This window comes from Micropterus dolomieu, linkage group LG03 (genome assembly GCF_021292245.1).
Source record: "Micropterus dolomieu isolate WLL.071019.BEF.003 ecotype Adirondacks linkage group LG03, ASM2129224v1, whole genome shotgun sequence".
Classification (NCBI taxonomy): domain Eukaryota; kingdom Metazoa; phylum Chordata; class Actinopteri; order Centrarchiformes; family Centrarchidae; genus Micropterus; species Micropterus dolomieu.
In genome coordinates, this window is record NC_060152.1 from 28,158,228 (window position 1) to 28,176,362 (window position 18,135).

The 18,135-nt window shown below is 40.8% G+C and overlaps 1 protein-coding gene across 4 annotated transcripts in view; it reads left to right on the forward strand.

Moving 5' to 3' along the window:
* The window catches only part of usp45 (ubiquitin specific peptidase 45), a 38,329-nt gene that overhangs the window by 6,709 nt on the left and 13,485 nt on the right, over positions 1-18,135 (forward strand). For all 4 annotated transcript variants that reach the window (XM_046045127.1, XM_046045126.1, XM_046045124.1 and 1 more), the window contains exons 6-8: positions 10,203-10,354; positions 12,865-12,960; positions 13,325-13,455. In XM_046045127.1, the coding sequence (XP_045901083.1) occupies positions 10,203-10,354; positions 12,865-12,960; positions 13,325-13,455 (379 nt within the window). The remainder of the gene's footprint in view (positions 1-10,202; positions 10,355-12,864; positions 12,961-13,324; positions 13,456-18,135) is intronic.

An 18,135-nucleotide genomic window follows, 5' to 3' on the forward strand; every position in this document is an offset into this window, starting at 1 on the left:
CTGGCGAACACGATGCTAGCCTGATGGCAGAGAAAAGTGACATTGTGGGATCGACTCTGACTCATGGGACATGTGCATTAGACAAGGAGAATGGTGATGCGGCCTTTATCCTCTCACTGGCTGCTATGCTAATGGCTGGGGGGGTTATGTCATGGGATTTCCAAACTCCCAGCATGGACCTGAACAAGGCCTGCAAAAGTAAGGTGGCAAAGTTTAGCATTGCATGGCCTGAAGTCCCCACCAAGACACCACGTGTTGTTAGGCTACCTATAGTCAGATCTTCTAACAGACCTCGCAACTGTGTCTGCGTGCCTGGGGGAAGTGACCCGGGAATGGAGCAGTTCCTTTTTTGCCAAGAGCCTTGTCCAAGGAAGGTCGACTTTGGACTGGGTTAACATGGAAAAAAGAAAACTTTTTCCCACCTGCCTCTGGTCAAACTTCTGCTGGCATCTCACCTCCTCCCCACAAGGAAGTCCACAATGACTTTGACAGGCTCGTCTTGCCTTCCAAAGCCGAATATTTTCAGTCATCACTGACCGGAAAAGGCAGCAAGGTGCTGTTCATGTCAGTGAAGGCACTGATCATATTGTCAGTGCTGCTGGCCTAACAGGCTGAATTAGAAGACACTATGTTAACCTCACCTGCCCCAGACCTGTAGAAAAAATTTTGTGTGGTGACGGACCTCTGCCTGTGTCTTAACAATGTGTGCTATCCAGGCCTCTGGAAGAACCACGGCCCGGATGGTTGGTCAGGAGAGAGCTGAATGGCTAAACCTATCCAGCCATTCTCAGAAGGAGAAGAACCAACTCATCGACGTCCCTGTGGACCCAAAAAGCTTATTCACCCCAGCGGTGGTTGTGATGACAAGAAAAGGTGTGGTGAACTACAGTGGTGTCTACCCCCAGCAAAGTCATTAATACAATTATTTTCTGGCACGCACTCAGGCCTCTAGCAGAGTGACCTCTCAGTTCACTGGCGGACTGAGCTAAACTGTGGTGTGCATGTTGGGGATTAGATTGGGTAATAATGACTGTAACCAGGTGTTACAGATTCCAGTTTTCATTCACTCATTATATTGCTGTTGCGGGCTCAGGGAGTGGAGGCTCATATTTTGCAGGACGAAATCACTGCTGTGCGAAACAAGGGAGCTATTTGGATGCTACCCTTAGAGCAGAGGTATTTTCTTGTCCCAAATAAAGGCAGGGGTCAACGGCCGGTCCTAGATCTGTGTGTTCTGAATAAAGACAGAATATACAAGCCTTTCGGGCTTGTCTGTCTCAGGTGTGCAAAGCTAAAGTTCAGAATATATTTAAAGCTGCTTGGGCTGTTGGCATCAGCGCTGGTAGTCATTCCACTCAGTTGCTTCTACATGAGGCCGGTTCAGCAGTGGGTTGCGTTGCTGAAATTGAACCTGACGCACCTAAAGGTTTTGTTTCCATGACGGGCATCTTAGCTCTGCGCCCTTGGAGACGCACGGCTTTTCTGACTACAGGTGTTGCCATGGGAACTATCCTGCCAAGGGAAGTTATTACAACAGATGACTCTCTAGTGGGGTGGGGAGGCACAGACAAAGGCAGGACAGTAAATTGCACATAGAGCTCACAGATGCAGTTAGTTCACGTAAACTGCCTAGACCTCCAAGCTGTCTCACGGGCACTGATTTTCTGGCCGTTCTGAGAGGGCAGCATGTTCTGGTCAGAACGGACAATTCCACCTTAGTGGCATATATCAACAGACAAGGGGGGCTGCATCAATGTCATCTGCACACGTTGGCACATACACTGAATATGTGGACCAGCTCTCGCCTATTATCACTGAGAGCCATGCATCTGCTGGGCATATTCAACTGGGGTGCAAGAGGCAACCCTTGCTGCAAGGATTGGAAACTCCACAACGAGGTGGTGGTTCAGATATGGAAGAAATAAGGTCGGACAGAGATTAACCTCTTTGCATCAGAGGAGAGTACTCAGTGTCCTCTGTTTTATTCCCTGGCTGAGTGCTCAGTTGGGGTTGTTTGCATCCAGAGCGCATGGCTCTATGGGCCGGGCCTGTGAAGGGTTAAACTTCTACTACTACCAGGCTTCCCCGAAATGTGGAGAAAGCTTTGGCATTCTCCAAAGTGTATTTACCAGCTATATCTGCGTGTCGACCTGAGCAAGACACTTAACCCCTAGATGCTCCAGAGGCGTTCGACCTCTGACATATATTTGTAAGTCACTTTGGATAAAAGTGTCAGCTAAATGAATAAATGTAAATGTGTCACGTAGGCTTTGGGGACAAAACGGCCCTGTGGGATTTATCAGTGGTGCTTGATGCGCTGTCTGGCCCAATAGGAACACCTATGTTGATATGACAGCTGGATTCAGGAAATCAGAGCAAGTGTTTGTATCACAGGCTATACCATACTTATGAAAACCTCTTATGAAGCTGCGTTTCTCACATTGGATTGTGGGGCCTATTGCCATGGCCTATAATAGCAAGGGTTTTCGACCCCCTGAAAGTTTACATGCCCATTCCACTCGTGATAAGGCTATGTCCTGGGCACCGTTTCAGGGTGTTTCTTTTGAAGAGCTAAGTGTTGCTGTCAACTGGACAACGCCTCACACTTAAACCGGATTCTACAAATTAGGGATGCACCGAAATGAAAATTCTTGGCTGAAGCTGAAACTGAATATTAAAAAAAAATTCCAAACACCAAACAAATACATTCACATTTTCCCATTAATTTTGCCTTTTTTTTATCATTGCATAAATTAAATAGTCAAAATGTGCTTTGTACTCAGTGTTTCCCACAGGATTTGGAGAGACTATAGTGGGTGGGTCCAAGACCCAAGATGGTCCGGTAAAGTGAATTACATGTGTCCATTTAATTTACACATGTAATATGTTTTATACTTTCTGTGAATATAATCCAATAATCTTATTTGCATCCTGTGTAGACACCTTATTTTGAAAACCGGACGTTGTCACATGTGTATCCTGGTGCTAAATTCATCAAGTCCGACCCAGTTCGATAATAAATAATGTTGTATTTGGTTCTCTAATCGCGTAACATGAAGACTTCACAGCCTCTCTTCAGGTAGGACAACACTTGTCTTTGAGAGAGACAATGACAGGATAAAGTTGCTAACCTGCCTGTCAGCTCGCACTGTCTGTTTCAGTGATTTCAGTGACAGAAACACTCAAAGCGGGTCAGACTGTTTGTTGCAGTGTCTGCAAACAGCAATTTTTTTCCTTCCTGGACACATTATTATGCTTCCACACTGCTGACATATCAACGTAATTGTTCGGTAAAATTTCTTCGGCCTTTTGAGATATTAGGTTGAACACCGAAAGTGTTTTTCTTTTTGGTATTTTCGGCCTATTAATTTATGTTGCTGAACTTTTGGTGCATCCCTACTACAAATTGGATTGGATTGCACCTACACTGTCTCATAGAGTCATGAGCTTAGGTTCTATACTAAATATGCCTATCTAACTAGCTATCGAGTCTCTATATCTTGTAGTGAGATACTGAAATGAGTGCTGAAATAGAACTTTGTGTTAAGAAATTACCCCCAGTTCTCTGAAAACATGGGTGAGGTGAGGTACCTCACCTGACAACTCTGCCTGGAGCGAGAAAGAGGTGTGCTTACTTAAACTGAAGCATTACATCATGCTTTTATAACAGGAGGAATTCCCTCTTCTAGGGAGCAGACATCGTATCGTCTGTCTGCTAGTCAAGATTTGCGTGGTGTAAAATGGTTTCTGGGGGACAGAACAGGGAGCACGTCCCATAGTGAAATACCTCACTTACGTTTTCAGACAGCTGGGGGTAATTTCTTAACCTAAAGTTGTTGTCTGTTGAGGAGCTTGTCAAATTGTATTTCAGTATGAAGGCCATGTATTCAGACGAAGCTGCTGTTGGACTGCTTTTCCTATAGACTTCAAGCACAAAAGAGCCCCAAGAGCAAGGATTTTTTTTTTTAGAATCTATAATAATTTTGTACAACAACAGCTCAGGGTAGAAAGAAAGTCGATTAACTGTGCGCTCTCACCATCAAGGCCTTCAGCTCAAGTACCAGAGTCCCAGTAAAAAGCGAATTGACCTCAGGGATCTAGACTCAGCATGTTACACAGCTGGGGAGTCTTTGTGGAGCAAATTAAAATGTTTGTTCTGAATAGGAATCATTGGAATCTGTCAATTCTCTCTTGTTTTATGGTAGTTATTGTTATAAATCACTATATTACTATATAATTTTTACCATACAGTATATTTTCATTTTTAATTTAGCAATTTAAAGAATCAGTCATAAAATGATTTAGTGAATTCAGATAAAGTTTAAAGAAACATTTATTATAATAAATGTAATTTAATGGCTCCTGAGTTGTGTTGCTTAGACAAAAAATTTAACAAAGTATATCTATTAAACAAATAGTTTGCCCCATATTTCAAATACATTTGTGAAACATAAATAATAAATCAAAGTTAGCTATTTGGCTAAAAATAATTTATCTGATTTGACTTTTTTTTGCCATTCTACTAAATATCTACATTTGAATATTTATGGACTTTTTCCCAAATAGGTTACAAAGGGATTAAGTTTTTTCTATTCCAAAAAATAATTTAGATGACACAATTCATTCTTTCATGCAACAAATTTTAGGCATTTCTTTTTTATATTTTACATCTACATTCCACTGAGCACAAAGAGAAGTATAAAATCAGGTCCTCGTTAAATGGTTGTATGGCACTGCAAAGTACTGTTACTAATAACCAACCCTTGAAATGATCACAGTAAGTTTTCAGTCACAGCTTTGAGCACATCTGTTGTTTTTCAGCTTCTTCTCAAACTTGTAGAATTGTTCTTTTCCTCAGAGTTCCCTCATTCCCAAAACACAGTGGCATATCTTCATAGACAGTGACTGCTACTGACACAGAAGTGCACAGTCAAGTCTCAAAAATTTTGTAATGCTGTGTTGGTCATACTTACATTAAACCTCGTCATTAGAAATATTTATTTTTACAGCCCAGTGTGCTGAATGGAGTGCTGACATGATGGCAAGGTTATCATATGCTTATGTGAGAGATGTTAATATTCTGTTGGTCTGCATTGGCTGTGTTTAACTTGCTTCTAACAGAAAGTAGTTTAATAAAAAAAACACTTTTCCAGGATTAATATCTCCATTGACTTGTCCTCCTCTGAGAGACCTTGGCTGAAGTGGACGATATAGTGTTGCATGGTTACTACACCTGGTTTCCTGTCTCTGGCTGTTGATTTTTGAAACCGTGGTCCTTCGTTTACTGTCAGTTTAGCTCAGCCGAATCTGTAGCCAGTAAGATGCTTGTCCCCTGGTGGTGCTTTCACAGAGGTAATCAAGGGTGATTCTGTCTTTATTCCCACCACCGCACATGAAAGTAGGCCAGATAGTGGGTAATAAAAGCTGTTTATATATAATGTGTGTGTGTGTGTTTGTGTGTCTGTAAGTAACATGGCACTGGGTTCTCTTGGCCTCAGATGGCAAGGAAACAGGCTTTTCATGCCCTGCAGTCACAACAAATTAGCAATTTAATAAGACATTTGGTGTTGCCTGGCCTTCCTCTTGACTGCCTGCTCTGCATGAAGGGAGCTGGCCTTGGCCCTCCACACTGCTGCACAGTAAGTGAACATGGAGGCATGACTCCCACTGGCCATGCGATTTGACGGTCTCTCAGCCCAACTTTGAACCAGATTAGGAAAGCTATGAAAAAGCCTTTTTATGGAGATTATTCTTTTACAGGCTCATCTTTTTGGCTTAATAATAGCAAAGTGGTTGTGAGATTAAATGTCACTATGAACTGGTAAATTCTTAAATTGAGAGTAGCCTAAATATTAGTGTGAAACAAACTTGAAATGAAAATGTTTGGTTTATGGCATTGTTTCATGAGCTTGAATTTTCTTACATGAGGTCTGGTGTTAGCCTTTCAGTTAAGTACTGTTCTCTGTAAAAGTAAACCAATCCCATTTTTCTTTGTGTATCTCTTGTGTGAAAAAGAGCAGGCAGGGCAGGAGGTGTTGGTGTACATGCGTGCATGTGGACGATCCTGAGCACTGTGATGCTTTCCTCTACCCTGGGGAAAGGCTCCACAGTGTCACTGCTGCCCATACTCGGTGGCTGAGCAAGGAGGGCCAGGTGGTGGTGCCGAGTGCAGCACAGTCAAGCGTGGACGCAGCGCATGCTGACATTTGCCTTCGCTGACTGCTGCAGGGAGAGGAAAAATCTGCTTTTCCATATGCTTGTGCTCGTTGCAACCCTTCCCTCCACCCACTGCCCCCACCCCATCCCCTTCCGCCCCCCCACCCCCAGTCTCAACCAGATGGCTCCCTGAACATTGTTTACCTTGGGTGACAGTCCCAGATGCAGAGTGTGTCCATCAGCATCCCCATTCCGCCCAGTTAGTTTCCTCATTCCTCTGCGCTCTCTTAGCTGAAGTGCCAGTCGTAGTTCTTATACTCAAGTTGCATTAAGTCTGTTGATTTTGTGTCTCCGCTCACAAACACCACAATAAGTAGACACACTCGTTCTGTCTCTCAATTACTTTCTCTCTTGCTCGGTTGTTCACACTTGCGTAGACACATCTCTTCACACCTTCTCAGTCTCACACCAAATCCCAAAATACACACTTTGTTTTCCTGATCGGGGCAGCAGCCTTTCCCCCTCTCCACTTGTTTTCCATGCATTGTGTGTGTTGACATATGGGAGCTCCCTTATGGCTGCATATTGAAGATGGAAATAGGTCTCCAGATGTTGCCAGCACAGTGGGCCAGATGCATTTAGCACCACTGTGTAGAGAGCCACAAAAGCATGTTGTCCCGACAAGCTGAACCTCGCCCCTTCTTAGTCCCAAAACTAAAAGACAAGCCTGCGCTCTTCATTTCTCTTCTCATTTTGAGCAGAATTCAGTTTAAAGCAATGTAAATTTAAAGCAATATTGTTGGTGCAGCCAAGAAAAATATAATAATGCAGCCAACCTGAATGCAAGTATAAGCTGTTTGTGTTAGAGTAACTAGTTTTTTCTTCTCAAAACTATTACAGTTTTTCACTGTAACAGAAAAGATGGCCTTTTAACCCCATTACTTTGAGTGAAATTTGAGTATAAAATGCAAATTTCCAGGCCACGAGTAAAAAGCCCATGGTTCACATTCCATCGACTGTGACCAGGGCACTTCATGTTAACGTCCTTGGCCTTGAAGAGGAAAAGCTTGCTGTGTAGCGGCCAGCAGTGGGCTTAGCACCACTGTAGGTTGAATAGCTTTTTCAGCAAATGTGTTGTGAGGAAGGAGTGGTTCTATGAATTGAATATGTGCAAAGGCAATAACGGTGAGAGTAAAGGTGTCAGTTGTTATAATGAATATGATGGTTTACGGTTCAATAGAATTTCCTTTGTTTTGGATGTAAGCGGGTTCAGGCCAGTGACCTTGCCTCCTAGCCAGCTCTCTTGACTGGCTTAATGGGTGAAGTGCTTGTGGACCAAACTCTTTTTGTGTTTACCAGCATTTAGTGGATTTCTCTACAGCCTGTAGGCCTTAAGGTACTGCCATCGGTCCCTGTTAAGGATTGCTGTTTTTACTGATATGTCTTTTATCGGCTTACAACAAAGATACTTGTAGTTTCATTGACTATACAGTAGGAATCACATTGTTTAAGAAAACTATTACACTTTAATCAATCACTCTAATAGTACAACCACACTATTCTAATTAAAATGAAAACAGGCTTTCTCCTTTGACTTGTAATTTTCTGCAGTATTTTAAAGGACCACTTGAATTTTGGTTTTCATTGTGTCATGTGGCTATCCAGTTGCGAAGAAGTAGCTACTGTTGTGTAATTCACTGTTGATGTATTGATGGATGCTCCAACATCTGAGATTTTAGAGACTAGTCTAGGAAAAATATTTTCAATGTAAACATGGATTTTATCCAAAGTATGATGTGAATGTTGTCATGTCTTGCATTAAAAAGGTTTGCTGTTTAGCAGCCAAATCTGAAATATCAATGCAACCTTGATCAGACCAACCTGACAAAAATGTCCCTGAACAACCCCTGTCAAACTCAAGGAACTTTAATCTCTCTGTTTTGTTTTGTTTATTTCTTGTGCAAGTCTTGTGTGCATACCTATTTTCCCATAAATGCTAGACACCATCCTGTACTTTGGTTGGTTAGTTTACACATTGTGATAAGTTTAATATTTGATCACTTGACATAAAAATAAAAATAAGCAAATGAAATTTTCATTGATATCAAACCAAGCAGACCAGTGACAAATGAGCAAAGACACCACTATTTTTACTGAAACTGCTGCCATCCTGTGTACCTTTTGTCTGTGTTTTTTCTTGTTCAATGACTTCTCGACCAGTAAGTTACTGGTAGTGTCATAGAGCTCAGGGGGACCATGAATTACTATACTGAGCTTGTCATTCATCGTGGACCCTGTGATATCCTGTGAAGCTAAATGCCTACACTTTTCTGAGTCTGTCAGACCTCTGCAGTATCACATTGAGTGTACACCTCTCTACATCAATTTGCACCTTCTATCTTCTTTTCACTGATCTCCCTCTCATCATCTTTAAATCCATTAGCAACACCTCCATTCTTGCATATTCACTTATAGTGTGTTCACATATAGACATTTCCCCCCCAACTTTAACTACTAATTTTACATAGAAAGCGGTAAATTATGATAGTTAGAATGGGAGACTTTAAAAGTACAATAGTAAGTTTTGTTAACAAATAAGTTAAAGTTACCTGTGTGAAACCTTTAAATGATCCATAATTTGTGGTAGTGCTTTAGCGATTCACTCACCCTGAAATTGCATGTTTTGTTTGACATTGTATATAAGTTTTTTTTTTTTGTTGTTTTTTTTTTTAACTCAACTGTACTTCAAGTGTGCTCTGTGAATTTATAGGTGGTTGTGGTATGGAAGACAATGGTAATCTTAGAACCGGAGTCTTTATCATCAGATGTGTTAAATCACTCTACTTGTTTGCTCCGTGGCAAAGAATGTAATGATGACATCCATATCTTGTCGCACATAATCCACTGTTAAAGACATTTCATAGTTTTCAGTTTAAGACATTTCATATTCATATTCATAAAGTTGTTTGTAATTGAAATTGAATGTTATTTTGTGTCTCGTAAATAAGTATCAAATAAGAAATGCTTGCCAGTAGTTAAGATTTATTTAAAGATGTTTTACAGATGTTTGTCTGAAGAAGTCACCAAAATCAATCTTCATTTAATTTTTTTGTGCGTATGTTATGTCACTTTCTGATTTAGCTTTTTTTGTTAACTGAACTGATATAACTGATTGTTTGTACATTCTTATAAAAAAAAACAGCAAAATTACTTTCTGACCGGCAGTGATTGTGGCCAAATACACATCCGTCATTATAAGTCAACAAATTGTGTGCATGAGGGCTTGATCCTCTGCTATTCTAATCTCCATTTTCTGGATTCCTTACCAGTTAGCCACTCAGTAGCTTCTAACACGTGTCAGTAACATGTTAATGTTGAGTCATCATAAGCCATACGCTCGCACAGCTACATTACCTACTCTAGTCTGTCCCGAGCAGGACTATCTGTATGGGTCTGTTAGATTCTGACCATCTGTGTCTGAGTTTCTGTTTAAGGTTAGTTTTCATTGGTGATCAGGAGTAACAGCTGCCTCCAGAGAGCCATCTCTCCAACCCCAGCCCTCACCCCTCCCTCACTAACCAGCGGAAACGTCTACAGCTGTCATCTGCTTTCCCAAATGACCCAGCTTTCCTTCCAGCTGCCATCCCAGCACCCTGCTCCCAGCCCCAGTCTTGCTTCAAGGCTAAGCCCATTTCTTTCTATGTCCTGCCACAATCCCAGTTTAAGGGAGGACAGAATTTTCCAGCTGCAAGGTCAGCTTCCACCCTCAGACTCCACCAAGTTGCCAACCCAGCCACCATTTCAGCTGTATCTTCAAGATTGGCTGCCAAGTCTTGCTACCAAACTAAAATAACCCAAAAGTAAAAGGGTTTAGAAATGTAATGTTTTGTCAATTCCAAAGTATGTCCACACACAGTATGCTCATAATGCATCTGTTATTTCCAGGCATGTACAGTATCTCTTGAATGTAGTTTTTACTGATATACATTGTTTTTGAGTTTGTAATACTGTGTGTCACTGACCTGTTTGGTTTTTCTGTGTTTCAGGAGCATCACCCAAGATCATCAAGCTGCAAGAGGAACCATCAGATTATACTGACCCGCTCAAAGGCAAGAGTCCAGCTATCAACAGCACCTTGGTCCCTGTCAAAGGCATAAATAACCTTGGTAACACCTGCTTCTTCAATGCTGTTATGCAGGTTGGTATAACTATGAGTTGGTTCAAATGTAAATATTGTCTGTGTGTGTGTCTCTATACTGTTAGGGCAAACCAAGCGTTTAGAAAAAATTACTAATTTATTATCTTGATCATGCATTGTGATAAATCGTGCAGCAATATATTATTACAGTACAGTATTTAGTTATAATAAATATTGTAGGAAATAATAGACGCATGTGTTATTAAAGATATCTGTCATATTAAATCTGAAGCACAATCCAGTTATATCTCAAGAGACTATGTGACAGCCACATGACTCAGAAAGATTTCCTTTCTAAAATGACAGTATGAATATATGTATGCCTTTACAATGTGTAAACTCTCCTAAAGTGCTGCTCCTTAGGAGTCTGGCCTATAGTAAACCATCATGTGGTCTTACAATGACTGAGTATAAACAGGCTAGACCTTGAGGTCATTATGAAGTATTTTGAATGCAGCAGTAAATGCAATGCCGGCTTCGACACGTTCACCTGCCCATGCATGAGTGGCACTCAGTTGATGCAGAGCGTGTTCGCCATACAACAGCTATAGAGCCCAACCAGCCTTTCTCTGGTCGTGTCATGGTGACTGCAAACTGACATGCCTATTCAACAATGAAGCAGTTTTTTTCCGCCATTTTGTTAATCACCCTCAGGGCCTTCCTCATTGATTGAAATGTGAGTGAGCACGCTTTACATGCTTTCCCCTCCCTATCCCTGTCTGTTTGTATTGTCTCCTTGAAAATTGCAATCTTTCTAGTGAAAACACATAATTGTCAGAGGATGAGCTGTGTCTGTGTTCACAATGCCAGCTCCATTGTGTGTTTTCCATAGCAACTGTCTTCATTGCCAGGATGTGACAAAACAAACATCTCTTGAAAGGGAAAGGAACGATGTTTCTCTAACATGAAGGGACAATGACTGCTTCAGGCTATCTCCTCAGCAAGGATCTTCTCCACATTTCAAATAATAATGGACTCACCACACGTTGGCTAAATCCTACTAAATGGAGATAACATTTTACAAGAGTATTTTAATCGACCACATTGAAATGCCACAATGTAAGTGTGGATACACTTTCATATCTTTGTAGGATTATAACTTTGTTGTTGTTGATTCTTGTCCATAAAATTGTTGTTGGGACTTCAGAATCAGGGAATCATTAAACTGGTCATGTGCCCTGATTTTGAAGTCCCAACAACAATTTTGTGGACAAGAATCAACAACAACAAAGTTAGTAGAATTCAGCTGCTTAACATTTGTTGATCTTATGTCATACCTGAACAATAACTGTACCCAATGCCATTCAGTGCATGAATGGGTTAAAATGGTTAACAAAATCAATTATCCTGGAGACAATTTGTAATTTCAGTAATTCCTAAACCAGTTAGACAGGACAGAATGTAGTACTTATAGACCAATATCTGTTTTAAACATGGATTACAGATTATACTCATCAATATTGGCAAAGCGATCCCAGATCTGCCAGATTCTGACCAAACGGGTTTTGTAAAAGGAAGGAGAGCTCTGCACCTCACTGAACATACGAGAAACAATAATACAGAATCAGTAGCTTTTAGTCTTGATGCAGAGAAGGCTTTTTGATTCAGTCCTATGAAAAATTTATATTTGGTTCTTGATCGCTTTGGATTTAACAAAATATGATTCCTCAGGTCTTTATACTGCTCTCCTACAGCCCAAATTAAAATAAATGGGAGTTTATCCAAAACAGTGTTTCTTGAACGGGAATGCCGACAGGGATGCCCCCTTAGCCCCACACTTTTCACTCTCATTATTGAGCCATTAGCGCAGGCAATTAGAGAAGATCAGGATATAACTGCTGTAATAATTGGAGATACAGAACACAACCTCTGTCTGTATGCAGATGACACTCTTGTGACTCTCACAAACCTTAATGTGAATTTTCCTAAAATGTTATCTTTGCTTAAAGTTTTTGGCTCATACAAACATTTTCGCAGAAAGTCTCAATTTAAATGGAAAGGCTTGATTTTAATTTTAGTGTTTTGTATTTAGAAATGTGCCAGGTAGGCTGAAAAAGCAGAACAGTTACTTACTGCAAATACTATTAGCAGATAGAAAAGAAAATGACTGCATAACGAGCCCCCAAACATTCCTTGAATGGATAGAAATAATCCAGGAAATGTACTTTATGGAAAAATTACTTTGTTCTACTACTTTTTTGCTAGGACCGATAGACTCGACTCTTAAAGGAGTAGAGGACGTTGCCCCCTTGGAGGTGCTTTGGCTGAACTAAAGCCACAGATTATAAAGAACATATGACCCTGAGGGACAATCATGGACACAGGAGACCCACAGACCCTTATACTTTAATGTATCTCAGTCTTGCCTTCCCTCTTTATTTTCTTTCTTGTGTACTGTCTGGTGTTTCGTCTTACCTGTGATGGCCCTGTCTGTTGTTTGTTTTTGTGAAAATAACAAAAATGCAATTTAAAAAAAAAGGTTAATGCAAATAATTATATTGTCCCCACAGAACCTGTCTCAGACACACATGCTCATCGACCTCATCCAGGAGGTGAAGGAGAAAGGGTACAAACTGAGGATTTGTCCCCCTGTTGAGACCAATTTGGTATAGTTTGCTGTCCATCTCTTCTACTTCTCTAAAGCCTCTAAAGTCTTCTTCAAACTAAATAAATACTTTGAAATGTTCATCCTTAGACCAGTGACAGGTGACTCAGAAAATAAGATGAAAGTATTTTTTTAATTAACTGAAATTTATATTAATATTAAAATTAATATGGTTCTTTGGGATTTTTGGCAACTTGTCAACATGTTTTAGGAGTTAAATTTGAAACTTCTTCATGAAAATTTGGGAAATATTAGATTACAGTTTTTATCTCATTGTAATTCTGACTTCATTTAGAACATAGCATACTCATTTCTATAAGTAAATTAACACAATTACATTTTGTTATTTTCTCTTGATATTTCAGAGTCCATTGACCGTAACGCTGCCCAGTCCAGAGCCCCTGACTGCAGCCATGTTTCTCTTCCTTCAGAGCATGAAAGAACCAGGGAAAGGCCCTCTCAATCCCAAGATGCTCTTCAACCAGCTCTGCCAGAAGTGAGGCGCTATTCTTCATATCAGTTGCCAAAAAATCATTGTGACCATGATGATACAGTTGCTTCAGACTCTGTATGCGAATATTTTATCTCTGGATTTAGTGAAGTCATCAAACTGTGCCATAATTGTTAGCATTGCAGTTCTCCGTCATCACAACAGCAGTTACAGTACCTGCTTTCATCCCCTCACTGCAGTGGTGTCCACTTTAACCAGCCAGATCCAGGTAGCACCTGGTCCCAGCTCAAATGCCTTTCATGCACTCTAAGCTGAACATACACAGAATACACCTTATTAAATGTGTAGCAGCAGCTTGCTATTTGTAGCTCTTTCCACTGCTTGCCACACTGCTGTGCCACCTGTGTCATATTTGATCCAGAGCAAGGTCTAACAGGCTGTGTGACAGGCAGAAACAGCCGTACATTTGTGAAGTGAACTGTTGTTTTGTTCTCTTTTATGAACAGTGTGAATGTTTGGTTGGCTGGATTCTTGTTTGAGCGTGGTACACTGCTGGTTGGCTGTACCCTGTGCGTGTGAGTGAGTGGGGGGGGGGGTCTTGCACTGTTTAGTAGTGCAGGTGGGTGACCAGGGTATTTGACGTCGGATGACTGGGTACATCTCTGGTGCAGCTTTGACAGTTATTCTGGTACCTAGCTTTCATCAGAAAGGTGTGTGTGTGTGTGTGTGTGTGTGTGTGTGTGTGGTTGCCACCTCACCTGGTACCACCTCAGCCTGCAACGCACATGCAGGCAATTGTGCATTCAGACAACAAGCATTGCACACACCTTTATACATTCATACGTGCCTAATTTCAAGTAAGGCTAATCTATTCCACTGGCATGCCTTTGAATATGGCTTTAAGCCTCAACACCAATTAGCCATATGGTATACTGGTAAACGTTTATTGGGCCAGTTTTAATTGTTTTCTTCTATATAGTAGATGCAAAAATGGAGCCCTAATATCCACTTTGTTTTCAATTTGGGGAAACAACAAAAAATGCTGTGAAGTTGGAGATTTCAAAGCAAAAACAATATTACGTCCCCCTTTAAAAGATTGAGCATTTTTTTTATAATAAAACATAGTTGCATAGGTACAGGGCAGTTCAGTTGTGTGACACCAAAAAAATCAATCAATCAACTTTTTGACAGGAGCTGCAAGCTTCCAGGTGTATATGGGATGATCAAAATCTAAAGTGGTGGCTTTGTTCTGTGTGATCTGATTCTGAAGTAGTGGTACTGAGTGACCTCTGAGTGCCAAAAACAAAAAGATACAAAAAAAGCTTTTACTGAAAGTTCCAAGAAGGCAAGATTAACAATGTAGGATTTTGTGGTTCTCTAACAGAGTTGCTGGTTTTGCAAGAACTTTTTTGAATTTGCTCTATGCAAGACTACCACTAATGTCTGGTCACAGCTTCTCAAATTTGAGGACTTTCTACTTTTCCCTGTTTTTATATAATTGTAAATTAAATATCTTTGGACATTTTGTCTGTCAATACAAGTAATAAAGTAATCCTGAATACATCATCCTGGAAACAGCTCTGAGTCCTGTGCACAGCTACTCACCTTCATTCATTCAGGTCTAAAGCTTTGAGCTGAAAGGACAGGGTCAAGAACTGAACAACCTGTTTACTGGGAGATTTTTCTCCATTTATGATGGCTACACTCTGCGAATATAGTCTTTCACCTTCACCCGTCACTGTAAGCTCTTGTCACTCCCAAGAGGGTTGGTTCTGCCCTTGAACACTGTGGGGAGTGACAGCCCTTTTCCTTTTCTTTTTTACTGTCTTTCCTACTATGTTTGTGATGGTAGGCAGGTTAAAACTGCTTTTTGGCTCATATCGGGGCCAGTTTGAGTTCTGTGTGAGTGTATGTGTGTATTTGCGTGTGTGGGCATGCATTTGACCTAAACCAGCTGAGTACCCCACAGCCTGCCTCTTACTGCTCCTCCTGACAGCAGAAGGGGTCTGGTCTGGGCTCGGACCAGCGCCAAGCTATTTGGGTTAGATGGTCAGCACCACACTCTCTATCTGGTGCCAGACAGGCAATAACCCAGCTTGTACCCAAACCTTGTTTTAGTACAAAGTTGGTCAGTGGTGGCAAGACAGGGAAAAATAACATTTAATAAAAATTAAAAATATTTATCTACTTCCACCTGGCACCTTGACTCTGAGGTTGCTCAGCCACTGTGGTTTTCATACAGCCTGTCTACTGCTTTGTCATCCTAAAGCATAAAAGTACTATTTATGTACAATGTTACTAGTTATTATTAATATTAGGATACACTTTCTATGCATGTCTAATCCATAAGGCCACATAGAGGCATTCGTCTGCACCTGCTTCTTTCAAGGACTGATTTAATTTTCAGGACGGCCGCTGGACACTTTCTTGTATTGCCAAAAATGAAAAGAATGCTGTCTCTCTTTTCCATCCATGTGCTGTGTGTAAATGTCTACATACCCACATCTTTCAAATATTGTTCATAAGCCTTTATGAGAAGCCTTACATCCCTGATAGAAATAGCAGAGGACAACAATAGATTTCATTTGGTGCTCTGGCATCCAGGACACACATCAACACTGACACACATGCAGTACACACACAGAGTCAGGGCTGGCATACCGGTCTGCTCAGGAGGAAGACCTCTTTCAGGTTTAAGAAAAGAAGCTGATATTCATATTCGGTTCAAAAAATAATACAAATATTGGCAAGTGCACATACGCTCAGCTAAGATCCACAGTCCGGGGATTCTAGCTTTGCAATCTGCAACAAAATACAGCCACAGTGAATATGCCAGCAGAACCAAAAGAGTAAGACAATCAATTATTTTGCACAGTATGGCTATATCGGTGATCTACAGTATGATGGGGGATATTGGATTGTCCACATACTATACCATATCATTGAGCTTCACTTGGGTTTTTAGTGAGGCAAGAAGCAACAAACCAGACATCAGTAGCAGCACTCTTGCAAGGTACGCTTGTGAATTAATTAAAAGAAAGGAAACCTCTGGTCCTGTTTAAAGACCATTCTAATGGATCCAGAGGTCAATACAGTATAGCATGTTTTAATGTAAAACTGTTCATTTGAGTGTATTTAAGTGGACTTTGACCTCACATTGTTGGCTTAAAGGCATTCAAATATACCAATATCTCACGATAAAGCATCCATAAGTATTTAAAACGGAGCATGTTTTAATGTTTTATATCTGTAACCGAGCAAACATATTAACAGTCACCAGCTCAGGGGTGAAAATCAAGTATAAGCATGGCGCCGGCGCAATAGATAAGAAATTTTGATGTGGGAGATCGGGGTTTGATTCCCACTGACATCCACCAATGTCCCTGAGCAAAACACTTAACCCCTAGTTGGTCCAGAGACGTGCGACCTCTGACATGTATAGCAATTGTAAGTCGCTTTGGATAAAAGCATCAGCGAAATTACTTATTATTATTATTATTATTATATACTGTCTTTGAATTCCTGCATGAGTCACCAGTATAATGCAGTCTTTATTCTCACTCTTTAAAATCGTATTCCAAAAAAGCGTGGTAGCCTAGGTGAGAGCTAGGCATTTTAAATTGTTAGTAAAGATAAATAAAAATAAAATATAATAAAAAATTTTTTAATGAACATTGAGTTATATTTCTGATTTCTATGCCTATGTGTGAGTAAATGCTGGATGGATTTTATATGTGAACTGAGTGCGGGTGCATTGTGTTGCTCATATGTGTGTGTGTTGTTGGGGGGAGCTTGTGTGGCCTTGTGTCTGGTACTAACTCATCCGGCTATTAATTGTGTTAGCACCGCAGCTGTTTGCATTGGCCAGATTTAGAGCAGCGCTACAGGGCCCTTCTGCTTCTCTCCACTGGGATGAGCTTCCAGACCTCCTCATTCCCACTGATCCCAACCATGCTTTTCATTTTTTTCTCTACACTACTCTGCGTCTGTCCCTCACTCTTTTTTTGTCTCACTCATGTCCTTCGCTGTTTTGCTTTATATTTCTCTCTCTGTGTGTGTGTCTCTCTTGGGAGATTGACAAACTAGTTAGCGGAACAAGAGGGAGACATTCCTTCACATGCTGTTCATTTGTAGGACTGGCAAATAAATGACATATGTGCTCTCTACCATCCTCACCCCTCCACCCACCCTTTCCATGTGTCTGCATGAAAAGGGCATAAGGGACAGAGACTACGTCTGTATGTAAGGGCCGGGTGAGGGGTGACTACTTTAGGCTCCTCCAGACCTCCTGGTTATGACCTGTGTTGAGGGCAGGTGGTTGGCCATCTCTCCCCCAACCACGGACATCCATTCTTGGGCCACATGTCAGCGTGTCTCACAGGATGATTCATTTGATGTGAATTCTTCCAATGAGTATGATTTACTGCAAAACACTGTGGCCAGATTCTGCATCCATTAGGATAATAAAAAACACATAGCGGTGAATATTAATGCTGTGTATAAGTATTAATAATGCATTATCAAATTGGTACCAGCTATCTGCTTTGTTAAATAATTGGTGGCTGTAAACCTATTTTATAAACACCTTGTCAAACAAAGGAGGATAGATTGTTTGCCTCTTTAAAGTGACTGGAAATCCGTTAATACTAGACCATAAGGACGTGAAGACAACTTAAACCATGAAGTACCAGTAAAGGACATTCACAGTACTATTCAAGGAAATAA